We start from the raw sequence: 13498 nt of genomic DNA, 5'->3' as shown, positions 1-13498 counted from the left end.
ATGAGAACTGAATCCATTTATTACAAATATATCAGCACAGTTTGACATCTTTAGTATTTACACGTATTAAAAATGAAAATTTACACATTAGCAGCAAATGTTTCAGGCTGCCTTGAGTTGCTGATTTTTTTGACAGATTAAATGAAAAAAATACTCTGCTGTCTATTTAAGACAAAATTCCTGAAGAATAATCTGAAGGAATAGTTCAACATTCAGTGAAAAACCCATAGTCGCTTTATTGCTGAGACTTGAATGAGAAGATTGATTCTTCTTGTATTCTGTGTTAAATATTAAGCTACAGCTACTAGCAGGTTAGCTTCGGTCAGCATAAAACAGGAAACCAGTTAGCTCAGCTCTGTGGAACTATTTCTAGCTACCAGCACTTCTAAAGCTCACTGATGAACACGTTATATCTGATTAAAATCTTGAATTTCCCCCATACTTAATGCTAAGCTAGGCTAACGATTGGCTTGTTGCAGCCTTTTATTTACTAAAGTGGGATCAAACTTCTCATTATTTCTAAGAAAGCAGAAAAGCTTATTTCCCAGCAGTTTCCATTCTTTTAACTCAAAGTTCACTTGTTCAATTCTTAGAGTGCATTATATTGTGCCATTCCTGTTTCTGATGCCTTGAACAAGAGTTGACCACTGCAGCCGGTGGAGCTGGAAGGAGACAGGCCTGTATATTCTACCAGTTAAAAGACTGGACACACCTTCTCATTCAGTGGTCTTATTTAATTATTTTCTACATTGTAGATTAATACTGAAGACATCAAAACTATAAAAGAATACATATGGAATTATGTTGTAAACAAAAAAGTGTTCATCTTCAGTATTAATCTACAATGTATAAAATAATACAAATAAATAAAAAGCACTGAATGAGAAGGTGTGTCCAGATGTTTGACTGGTAGTGTACATAGTTCTGTTATCATTGGAGGAAACATCACACTTTACTGCCAAAAGGTTTGCAATAAATGACCTGAGTGTTTCCACACAGCAGCAGGAATATTTCAGTTCATCTTTCAGAGGAAAATCTTTGCCCCTTTGGTTCAGTTCACATATAAGTAGCAATCAAAAGACCCTGAGCAGAGCAGCTTTAAACCCTGAAAGCTTGATGGTATTATTTCGTACGTGTAGGTGATCCAAGCTTTCTTTTCTCCACATTTATTTTTTTGGGTGAGCAGTCTATTGCAATGTCATTCTTTTAAACTACCACAAGGTGCTGCCAAAGTAAAGTCCCATCATTCAACTCAAAATACTAAATTCCTGTGATTCTGAAATGAGAAATCTTTCTCTATATAAACTCTATGTGGAGTTTGAATGCTCTAACATGATTGGAATAAATAGTATAAACTGAAAATGTAAATCCTGCTCACAGTTACAGTTATCTTGGAAGTTCACAAAACAGCACTGTGTGGTTTGGAATATGTATCACACTAAAACCCAACCTCTAACCTGTGTTTTGTAAAAATGGTAACAATAAAAAGTGATCACAACTTTGTGACAGACTGTTGGTAATTCTGATACAAGTACAAAAAAAAAATCATACATTTACTCTGAAATCAAAGTTTCAACATCACTCCCTGCTGATACGAAGAAAGTGCTGTTGAAACTCCAGAAAAAGATGTGACGTGAAGCACATTTGCTGTGAAAAAAATCTGAAAAAATTCAAAATTTTAATGGAATTCAGGAGGAAAAAAAAGATTTTACATTAAACTGCCCCCAAACCTGCACATCTCAATGACCCAGCCAGCCACAGCAACAGGCTCGGCTGCTCTGTGTGACTCAATAGCAGGGGATGCACCCTTCTAACAAGCCAAATACTACATCACTTGTCCTTTTTGTCCTCCTGTGAGAGAGTCTGAGGTGTGGAACCGTGAAGCACCAGAAGTCCACACAGAGTGAGAGAGATTCCCATCCACCACAGAGCTGCGTGGGACTCTCCAAAGATGAGCCTCCCCAGCAGGCCCTGGACACAAAACACAAGCATGTAAAGTAAAATGTGCCATAACGTTGTGCAAAATGAAACACTGAGAGCTGAATGCAGAAATCTTACAGAGGAGATGAAGTTAGATGCGGTGGTGGTGACGGTGGCCCTGGCTGAAGAGGAGCAGAGTCGGAGAGCCTTGGAGAAAAAGGTCCACATGACAGCATTACAGATGAACAGCAGACCTCCACACAGCAGCCGCAGGGGGATGTGGAGCTGAAGACAGAAATGAAAGCAGCAATGAGGACAAACCTCCTAATGTTCTGATGTTATGATATTAATTCATGTCATCAATGATATGTGCTACACTTGTACTTTTCTACTTTAAGCTGAACAATTCAGGGAAAATATTGCAGTTTTTGAAGCAGATGTTGTGAATTAGATTTACAATAATATACACTTCTGTTCAACAGTTTGGGGTCACCCAAGCAATTTCAATTTCATGTTTTCCATGAAAACTCACACTTTTATCCATGTGCTAACATAACTGCACAAGGGTTTTCTAATCATCAGTGAGTCTTTCAACACCATTAGCTAACACAATGTAGCATTAGAACACAGAAGTGATGGTTGCTGGAAATGTTCCTCTGTACCTCTATGGAGATATTCCATTAAAAATCAGCTGTTTCCAGCTAGAATAGTCATTTACCACATTAACAATGTCTGCACTGGATTTATCATTCATTTAATGTTATCTACATTGGATAAAAAAGGCTTTTCTTTCAACAATAAAGACATTTCTAAGCGACCCCAAACTTTTGACTGTTATTGTATATTTTTTAAGTGAAGCTTCATTTCAACTTCATTTACCAGCATGACATTTGTAAAACCAGTGACATGACAGTTTAAACCTCTGGGTCAGACATGCTGTGTAACTTACATTTTATGCTGCAGGCTTTGCAATTTGCTATTTGCAGTTTTGGTTTAAAAATCAATTCATTGTTCAGCCCTATTTCCTGCTATGACATATCAAAATGTGTCCTGTGTGTCATCTGTGTCAGTCTGCATTTACTCCTCAGCAACTATAGTTTTTTTTTTTAATTCCACACACAAATATGACGTGATAATATATCAGTGCCAGTTTTTAGTGTTTTTCTAACGTTTCCAAAGTGTTACAAGACACATAAAATTTTACCTTAAATAGATGATTAAAATCTAAAACTACACTAAAAGAATAAATACTTTCATAACAACAAACAATATCAAAAAATCTAAATAAGTCTGGCCCAATGTCTGTTAATGACTCTAACCACGACATATATAACCTACACTATCAGTCAAATGTTGGGGTCGCTTAGAAATGTCCTTATTTTTGAAAGAAAAGCATTTTTTCAGTAAAGATAACATGAAATGAATGATAAATCCAGTGTAGACATTGTTAATGGGGTAAATGACTATTGTAGCTGGAAACAGCTGATTTTTATTCGAATATCTCCATAGGGGTACAGAGGAACATTTCCAGCAACCATCACTCCTGTGTTCTAATGCTACATTGTGTTAGCTAATGGTGTTGAAAGGCTCACTGATGATTAGAAAACCCTTGTGCAGTTATGTTAGCACATGAATAAAAGTGGGAGTTTTCATGGAAAACATGAATTTGTCTGGGTGACCCCAAACTTTTGAACGGTTAGAAAAGGTTTTCAGTGCACTGAGCTGGTACACAACCTAGCTGCTGGTATCATTCTTTAAATGTATTTATTATTACTTATTATAATTAAATATAATTATTAATTAACTATTGCTAACTGGTCCCAGTTTGGTCCTCTCATGTATAAGCACAGCTACAAAGTACAGAGCTAACCATTGATTTAGCAATAAGCAAATTAACCTGCAATCTTTACATAATACTGCCACCACCGTGCTTGACAGTAGGTTTGGGGTTCTTGGGATTACAGACCTCACTTTTACCTCTTGCAAACATATCCCTAGTCAATGTGGCCAGATAGCTCAATTTGTGTTTCATCTGACAACAGAACTTTCCTCCAGAAGACCTGTTCTTTGTTCATGGATCAGCAGCAGTCGGCTGAGCCTTAAGGTGATTGATCACTAAGAAGCACTACATTTTAGAAAAACAAAACTGTAGTTAGCTCTGTAGACGGAATGCATGCCAACACATTAGCTCTTTGGTATAAGCATGCCAAGAGGTATGCCAACTGTTGTTCAGAGAGAAGGGAATGCCCGGAGAGACACAGTGAAGGAGAGCTGTCATGTAGAGTTAGAATCACCCAGTCACAGGCGGAGGGTCCCGTCCTGCCTAAGCTCAGCCCGGACTCACACATCTCCCTCAGGTAGTCCGCTCCCAGAGACAGCTTAGCGGACAGGGAGGCAGCGGCACCCAGAAAACCCGCTAATAACGCGTAAAAAGTTCCCGAAAACATCTCTGAGGACGGCGACACACTCTACAGCTACCGGACTGTGCAGGAACCCTCCCTGACAGCAGAGTAAAGAGGGAGTCAAAGGAAATCTGTGAGTGAAACTAAATTTCAAAGTAAGAGCCTCCTTAATGAGCACATTACAGCAGGCCCAGTAGCTATGCAAGACCCAAGATTTTAACTAATATACACAGCCTGTCCAAAAAAAAGGTCGCCACTTGGATTTAACTAAACAAATAGGTGAGAGCCTTCCAGTGGGTAATTACTGCAGTGATGAATATGTTTCAGCTGCAACAACTTATTTAACCCTAGCTGATGCAGTGAGGAGCTTCTCATTTCTGAAATAACCATGTGGGAAAACAAATCCTGTGGTCATGGAAAGGATGTTAATCTGTCTCAGAAGGGTCAAATATTGTCCTGCATCAAGCAAAGAAAACAACTAAGGAGATTTCTGAAACTACTAAAATCAGGTTAAGAACCGTCCAACGCATTATTAAACCCTGAAGATAGTGGTGAACCATCATCTTCAACGATGAAATGTGGTCGGAGCAAACTCTTAGATGATCGTAGGAAATCAAAGGAGAACTCACAGATATGTTTAATAGTGAAAGTAAGAGCATTTCCACACACAATGTGAAGGGAACTCAAAGGATTGGGACTAAACAGCTGCAGCTCTAAGAAAACCACTGATCAGTGATTGGACTCTGGAGCAATGAAAGAAGGTCATTTGGTCTGATGAGTCCAGATTCACCCTGTTCCAAAGTGATGGGGGCATCAGGGTAAGAAGAGAGGCAGATGAAGTGATGCCCTCATCATGGCTAGTGCCTACCAGCCTGTGGGGGTTTGGGTTATGATCTGGGGTTGGTCAGGTTCAGCAATGTTATGTTCCCAAAGAATGAGGTCAGCTGACTACCTGAATATACTGAATGACCAGGTCTTTCCATCAGTGGAGTTTTTCTTCCCTGACATGTTCCAAGATGATGATGCCAGGATTCATGGGGCTCACATTGTGAATGAGTGGATCAGGGAGCATGAGAAGGATCGTCCTCCACAGAGTCCAGACCTCAGCCCCATTGAGAATCTTTGGGATGTTCTGGAGAAGACTTTGAGCAGCAGTGTGACTCTCCCATCATCAATAAAAGATCTTGGTAGAAAATAAATCCAACTCTGGACAGAAATAAATGTTGTGACATTGCAGAAGCTTATCGAAACGATGCCACAGTGAATGTGTTAAAGGCAGTCCAATGAAATATTAGTGTGTAACTTTTTGGGGGGAATGGGCAGTATAGCTAAGCAGCCAGATAATTATTGTACACTGTCTAACAAAACCGTTGTCTTTAGTGCAGCCGTTTATTCCTGAATGTACATGAACATCAATGAGCTATTTCCAGCAATGCTTTATTACTCGGCCAAAAATTGAATTAATCCCTACAGGTGGCCTGAACTATGAGGGGAATATTATTCTGGCGTTTTCAGCGTTATACAAACATTTGTTACCTGTTAAACGCTTTTTTTTCTCCCTACGACTGATTGTATAATTTTATTTCAATCCCAAAATAGTCTTTCCGGTCACATCTACGTTAACTTGACACGTGTTTTTCAATCCACCAATCATAGCGGCTTGTAAAGTCACGTGACGCGCCGCGGCACATCTTAATGACGTGCGTTGCGTTTTGGTGAAGCTCTGTCCTGTTCTAACATCTGTTCAAGGCCTGGACTTCTCTCAGCCCCTTGTCTTGTTTTGCTTTTTTGTAATGAATAAAAATAAGGCCAGTGGTGTTGCGTGGGTGAAACCGGCGGAACCGTCTTTTCTGAAGAAGTTTAAAAGTGATGCTGGCTACAAAGAAGGACCCAATGTTGACACTAAGGTAACGTCTTGTGAACGTTTTGGTTAGCCGTTTGAGCTAGCAGCTGCGGAACCGGAACACACTAGCTCCTTTAATCTGCAAGTTCTATTGTAGAACCGCGCTGCATTCACAAGAACCGTGTTTTAAACCACTGTTTTAACAACAGCTCGTGTATTATTTAATTACCAGATAATAAGCAGCTACAGACTGTTCCCGATCATAGAACTGAGCACAGCCTCAGGGATTGTCTGTATTTCCACAGTGGAAGAACCTTTTCTTTTTGTTGGTACCAATGGTGCAGTTTCCACCGACAAAAAAGTCTTCCAGTGGTTTACAAAATGTGTTATAAAAACAACGAGATGTTTTACAGTTTTTCTCTATTGATAAGATACTGTTCCTGAAAAATAGCACACATTTCCCAAAACACTACACACTATTTTCTTTATTAGGACACAATTCACAATGCATTGTACACTTTATTGTCAAAATCTGAACTTTGTTTTCAAAATTAAGACACGAAGTAAAAGTAGGACACTGCACTGCTAAATACAAAACACTCTTCTTTCACTGTTTTCACATGAAGTGTAAAAAATGACAACTTAAACACAAATGCATCCTATAAATGAATCAGAGAGACCACTGCAGTGTCTGACTGTACATTATAAAATAAAAATAACGTTAAACAAAAAATACAGCACTGTATTGTACACAGTACAGTATGCAAATATTTACACCACATCTGCATCAATTCTTTCAGCCTGGTCAGGCCACAGGACCTCATCAACATCACAAGCTATGTTTTCTCTGGAAAGAAAGACCTAGTGTGTCTGATCCAGCCCTGACATGCATCAACAGAAACAAATCTGTGGATGTTCTCAGTCATCCAGGTCATGATAAGTCTCAAGCAAGCATAAGTTATGGCAACTGGACTAACCTCGTGTGAGTCGAAAACGTTTCACCTCTCATCCAAGAGGCTTCTTCAGTTCTGAAAGCCTGGTGGGGAGTACCAGATATTTATCCACCAGGAGGGTGGTGGCAAAAACAAGTGGACAAAGACCCGAAACCAACCGACTCGTTAGGTGTTAATGTGAGTCGTTAGCCTTTGATGGGCGGTCGTTACCCCTCCCAGCCCTCTAGGAGGGTGGTTGGGGGTCACCTGACTGCAACAGAAACATCACCACATGCCAAGACCACTGATTGATAGAGATTTTCCTGAATGTATGGCTGCTGCTCATATACCTTCCACCTCCATGTAGAGAAGAATTCTTCTATAGGATTCAGAAAGGGAGAATATGGCAGCAGAAAAACCACAATAACTTGAGAGTTCATATCGAACCATTCCCAAATCAATAGTCCTCTATGAAAACTAACATTGTCCCAGATCTTTTCATGTGTATCATCAGAATCCAAGTGAAAAACTCTCTGGAACAAACACACACAAAACAGAGAAAAAGTCAATCATGTACACTTTCTGTAATTTTACCAGCACTTGTGAACCAGAATTATACATTAGATTTTTTACAGTATTCTCAGAACATTTCTGTCTGCTTGTATTGTTCCAATATAGACATGTCACTGAAGTGACAAACAACATTTACATACCATGTAAAGTGGTCCAGGATCAGGTACATGGGCAGGTCCAGGTCCAGGTCCAGGTTCTGGTTCTGGTTCTGGCTGTGGTCTGGGTCGTCCACGTCCTCTTCTTCCAACATGACCTCTTGCTCCTCTGACATCCATTGTGAACAGCTAATTCTGCTTCCCAGCAGGTTTTACAGTGTGCAGTTCATTGGTAAAAGTGTTTTCAGTTTTGACCTGTTGTGTCTTAATTGTGACAGCAGTGTTGGAACAGTGTCCCAGTTCTGCTTCCTAGTGTTCACTTTTTGAAAAATGTGTGTTATGAGTGAAAAAGTGTGTTCAAATGAGCAAAAAATGTGTTCAGTCTTTTGCAAAAAGAGTGCAAGAGTTTTGGAAAGTGTGTGCAAACCATGAATAGTGTTCAAGGTTTTGACAGCAGAGTCCTGTTTTTGAGAAATGTGTGCAGTCAGTTGGTGGCTGTGTGCAGTGAATGGAATTTAGTGTCTTATCAATTGAGAAAAACTGTAATAACATTGAAAAATATATAAAATCGCGATTATAGAGATCTACAGTTTGTTTTAGCTACAAAATCTCCTTTTGGTAGCTACACCTGACTGCTCAGTAATGAGCTGGATTGAGAGAGGGATAGAGCAGTTTTTAAAACGGTTGAGCCTGCACAGCAAGACTCTGTACCTCCTGCCTGAATTCAACAGAACATACTCTGAACAGGGCATGTGGTGAGTCCTAAAGAATACTGTTTGCCTGCCTGATAGTGGGACATATAAATGAGTCTTGTGACATGAGTGGAGCAGGGTACCCATGATCTCACTCACCATCTTCACCAGGTTATGAATCTGAGTGTTTGATTTGACTGTCAGAGCCCAAACCAGCAGGTAATCCCGTATCTAGGTACAGACTCAATTGTTCCACAGTAAAAAAATCAACATAATTTCTGTACAGACACCAAAAAAGCCTGAGTTGTCTGAGAAAATGGAGGTATGATGTATTCTGGCACAAACACTTGCCACCTGTGCGTGCCAGCTACCAATGTGCACACCTAGATACAAAGAAAAGGTGACCTGTTTAATGTTGTTACCATGTATGTGACATCGTGCTTTAGATTATATCACGTAATAATAATACTCTGTGACGTTTCAAATCCAATAACTTCAAAAACAGAACTGAAGCATAACTTGAACATTATATCGCGAATCAAATTACAATATCTGTCAAATGTGGACAAACACCAGTGACCAGATTTTACTGTTTTTAGATTAAATGTAGTCTAGCACGGTGTCATTATGTCCTATATCCTTTTCCGTAGAAAAAACGTGTTAACAAATAAGTTCTAAAATCTTATGGCAAAGCTCAGGTTTTAGTGTTTTCATCAGTGTCAAGGTGATTGATTCTTAACTGGCAGTATATCCTGTGGTACACAGCAAAAAGCAGCTGTTAGAAGACAAGTCACTGAACTTTTCCCAAACGTTGCTGGACAAAACACTTAAACATACTGAAGGAAGAATGTATTTTAGAGACACATAAAGCAGATAAAGCAATCATTTTTTAATAATAGTGCTTTCACACATAAGATGCATCCCTACTGGTCCTAGGTTTGTGTTGTAATGTTAAAATAACTCAGCGTCATTGAAACATGACAACCTCTGCAATGGATCCTGACAGAAATGGAAACCACTGAAAATCACGTTTCCTTAAAAACTCCTTTCTTCCAGGATGAATAGACATTTTTAAACAGCCATTGCAACGTGTAACTGAGCGTATGTGTTTATTGTTCCTCATCTCAGCGCCAGGAGATGCCAACGTTGGATGATGACAGCGGGAGTGATAAAGAGGATGAGTTACCTCAAGTTGTGGTCCTAAAAAGTGGAGACCTGACTGCAGAGGAGGTGAAAAAGATCAAGGATGAAATGCATGCTGGAGGTGGTGCAGAGAAAGGTACGAGTCTTAAATTAGTTCACTTTGAGGATGTTGCAGTAAAGTTAAATGACTAAATCACATCACTGCTGAATTTGAAAATGGTTCTATTATATTTTGGAAAGGCAGCGGAGAGCATGTAATATGAAAACCTGCCTTTGCGCAAACTTACTCCACACAAACCTCCATCTGGTCCTCAGATGCTGAAGCTCCTCCTAACGGTAAAATTCTCTTCAAGAAACCAGCCAAGCGCTCCTCCTCAGACAAATTCCAGGGCATCACTGCCAGCTCCAGCAAAAAGAAGAAGAGCGACGGAGGAGAGAAGGAGGAGGAGGAGAAGAAGGAAGGGAAGTCTGGAAAGAAAATAAAAAATAACAGCCTCCTGTCATTTGGAGGAGATGAGGAGGAAGAGGACGACTAAATGGTACAGGTGAAATATGAGACTGCCATGGGCCCCTGGGACTGAGAGGAATCAGAGTGACGTGTGAATATTAGAGGGAACATTTCAGTGAATTTGACAAATAATAACGGGTAAGAGTTCCCAGACGTGGAGCAGCCTGTCCATTCTTCAGGGGCAGCACCAGGATTTCTGCATGTCTTCATATTTCAGGCTGTTCCATACATTTCACTGCACCATTAAAACCAGCTTACAGGAACATTTAGCTTCTAAATTCTGTTAATGTTTAGAACTACAAGGATGATTTTCAACTCCACTTGGTGCATTCAGGGACACTCAGACATCTTCAGATCGATAGACTGCTGAACAGGAATGGCAAAGGCTGCGTGAGGGAAGAATCAACAAACCATAGCAACCAAAATAAGACGGTACCCAACATTATTACAAACTCCGTCTGTTTCCACATCACTAGAATCAATGCAGTAACTTTTTGCAGTCTGCAGTTCCTGACTTTCTGTGTATATATGATGTTGCTCAATAATGTTCATAATTAACCATGACATTCAAACGTGACTTTATACTGATTACATGGCCTGGCCTCCAGTTCCAATACAGATCCATTTCCTGTTGAGCAGAATAGAATGAATGGAACCTTTTGTCCCTGCTGGTTATTATATTAGCAGAGACTGATAATAAAAACATGCAGCTAATGCTGGCAGCTTCTCATTTACAGCTGACACTTATAATGACCAATAGATGCTGTCAGCTGCAGCTAATTAATGCTGATTGTGTGCAGTGAATGTTTAGTGTGTCGGCTAATGTGCTCTCTCCAAACCGCTGATTGAGCTGAAGATTGACCGAGTGAATAGACACATCATCACTCGGTAACGATATTTTATTACCGTCATTAAGCTGTGAGTGTGGACTCTCCTCTAAACGGAGTTTTATTACAGCAGATGTTTTGATTTGTCAAAGCAGGAAAAGCACGTGAAGCACTTAACATCAGCAATGGCTCAGTTCCAGTCAGTGTCCCTTAAAGCCGTGACAGTGAGTCAGCTGCACAACAACAGGGCTAAAACCAGCTACCTACGTTCTACGCTCTTCCTGCTGTGATGAGCTCCAGCATCTGCTCCACACAGAAGATCATCTGAGTTTAGCACTAGGTTTATAAAATGTGAATAAGGACATTTCTTATCACTGGCATCAAATAGTTTGTGGAAAATCACAAATGTAGATTCACTCAGTAGCTGCCAGTAAAGACTATGTTATATTCTTTTATTTATTTTTTTGGTCTTATTATAGAGGACAGTGGAAAAAGACACCAGCAGTGTGGGTAGAAGAGTGGGGAAGGACCTGCAGCAAGTGGCCATGGCTACTGGGGCGTCCTGACTGTGACTTTCTGACAGATCTGAACTGAATCTTTGATTTATAAAGTCTCTTGTTAAAAGTTGTATGCTTCACTTGCTTAGGCTCATGTTGGAACACGTACTGTTGTTTCTGCGGAAAAAGGCCCGTCACTCTGCAGGTTACATTTATTTATCCAAACAGAGTGGTGGTTCTCGGTTCTGACAAAAGCCTCTTTAGCCAGACGTGAATTGTTGAGACAGCGGTGTGCAGAGGTTATGGCAACTCTTCTCTGCTTCACTGAATCAGTTCTAACTCCAGCTGTGTCAGTTTGCCTGAAATATTTCATTTAATATGGCTTTAGTTAATTATTTTCTTCTAATTCTAATCAAAATCTCAGCTGGAACAGCATGTTAATCTTAAATTTTAAATGGTAATTAATTCAGCTATAGGAGCAGCTCTGCACTGAGGCAGCAAATCACACCTGAAAGAATACAAGAATAAGAAAAACCTTGCAGCAATTTACAAACGCGTTATCTGTTTGAACAATTTTTAAAAATCCCCAAAATCACACCAGTTGTCAGCCAGGAACTGTAAAAACAGAAAAAATGTCAAGATTTTCAGCTTTCTAATGGCCCCTGAACTTATCATGTGTGATGAACTGTCCCATCAGGAAAATTAACCAAATCTGTGCTTAAAATCAGATTTTTTAGTTTTTTTAAAAACCAAAGTCACTTGTGTAAAAATTAACCAAAAACAAACCATTTGGATGAGATCCAGTAAAAGCAGAACATTCCTCCTGGTTCTGGTTCTTCGGGAGCAACTCAGCTGAGACCAACAGGGAAACATTCAGAGTTTTCAGGTTGAACTGCAGGCAGTGTTTCCACAGAGAGACTGAGAGGTGTTCTTTAGTTTTAAAAACAAAGATTTGTAATGCTCAAGAAGAGATTTCGATACACTGACCTACACAAATAAAGTTACCTGAAGCTGATTTCTATTCAGTACTAAATGTTATGGTACATGTTGAAAAATGACCGTTGATTGATGAGATTTTGTTATTGGGCAAAAAGAAAAGAAAAAAGCCACAGCTGTGATACATGAGCCAGTTTTTTGGCTAATATGTTGACATGAAAGTGAATAGCAGCTGATAACTGGAAATTGTGCAACACCAGTTAGAAGTCCAGGTTGATTGATTATTGGAAATAAACCAGCTGGTCAAGTAGCAGGCTAATGTTACACTGACCAGTTGCCAATAATATGGGTGATCAACAGATAATCGTGAAATGTTTTTGTTGGTTGCATTTGATGTATGAAATCCTGAAATGTTCAGTGTGTTCCTGTTATCTCTGCCTTCAACCACCTCATGTCAGTTTCCATTTAGGAACAGCTGTTCAAAGATCACTCAGTCCCTGCTGTCAGAGCAGAAATCCTCAACTCCTATTCATCCCTATGCATCTATGATGGAAGTGTAACTGTATCTGCTAGCATTGTGGTGCTTATTGTAGAGTTTTGAGTACATTCAGTCGTGTGCTGGATGTATGAATATATTCTAGCTTCGACAACGGAGCTGTAACAGTTCATGTAGAAACAATGCATTCTTGTCAATGCAGTTGTATGATTTTTTTTATGTGTATTTGTGGTTGTTCATTTTTGGAGAATGGTTATTACTGTTGTGACATTTGATATATAAAACATTAAAACATCTATATTGGAAGCTCTGAGTTTTCACTGTGTTTCAGTCACACTCATAAACGTTCCTGAATAAATGGAGTCATGGCCCATTATTTTCAAGCACTGTTTACTGAATCTAAAGTTGTGGCTGTAGTTTCAGGTGTGTGCTGATGCTATCTGTGACTGGTCTGTCCTACTTTTAGCCACTCGAGTACTGATGTCCACCAGTTGGCCTGTCAGATATCCAGACATTCATGTTCTAACAGCTTTGTAGATCAACACTTCCTTCCTCCTCTGGTGCCAACTCTAGGCCAAAATGTGTATTAAGTTGGATTTAGCGTTGTTACAGCTGCGGTCGTGTGTAGTTCTGT

At 39.7% G+C, this 13498-nt stretch overlaps 2 protein-coding genes across 2 annotated transcripts; one reads left to right on the top strand and one right to left on the bottom strand.

Annotated features, from left to right (window-relative positions):
• Position 1: 1 nt before the first annotated feature.
• Positions 2-4430, bottom strand: tmem42a (transmembrane protein 42a). The gene is made up of 3 exons (XM_023278059.3): positions 4215-4430; positions 2059-2205; positions 2-1971 (listed from the first exon to the last, which is right to left on the bottom strand). The coding sequence occupies exons 1-3, from the start codon at positions 4365-4367 to the stop codon at positions 1831-1833; spliced, it is 441 nt and encodes a 146-aa protein (XP_023133827.1). The 5' UTR covers positions 4368-4430; the 3' UTR covers positions 2-1830.
• Positions 4431-6021: 1591 nt separating this feature from the next.
• On the top strand, positions 6022-13170 carry kiaa1143 (KIAA1143 ortholog). Its single transcript, XM_023278067.3, has 3 exons — positions 6022-6229; positions 9586-9736; positions 9916-13170. Exons 1-3 carry the CDS (start codon positions 6116-6118, stop codon positions 10134-10136), a joined length of 486 nt encoding a protein of 161 aa, XP_023133835.2. The 5' UTR covers positions 6022-6115; the 3' UTR covers positions 10137-13170.
• Positions 13171-13498: the final 328 nt, after the last annotated feature.

This window comes from Amphiprion ocellaris, chromosome 9, assembly GCF_022539595.1.
Source record: "Amphiprion ocellaris isolate individual 3 ecotype Okinawa chromosome 9, ASM2253959v1, whole genome shotgun sequence".
NCBI classification, from domain to species: domain Eukaryota; kingdom Metazoa; phylum Chordata; class Actinopteri; family Pomacentridae; genus Amphiprion; species Amphiprion ocellaris.
This window is presented reverse-complemented; position numbering and strand designations above follow the sequence as displayed.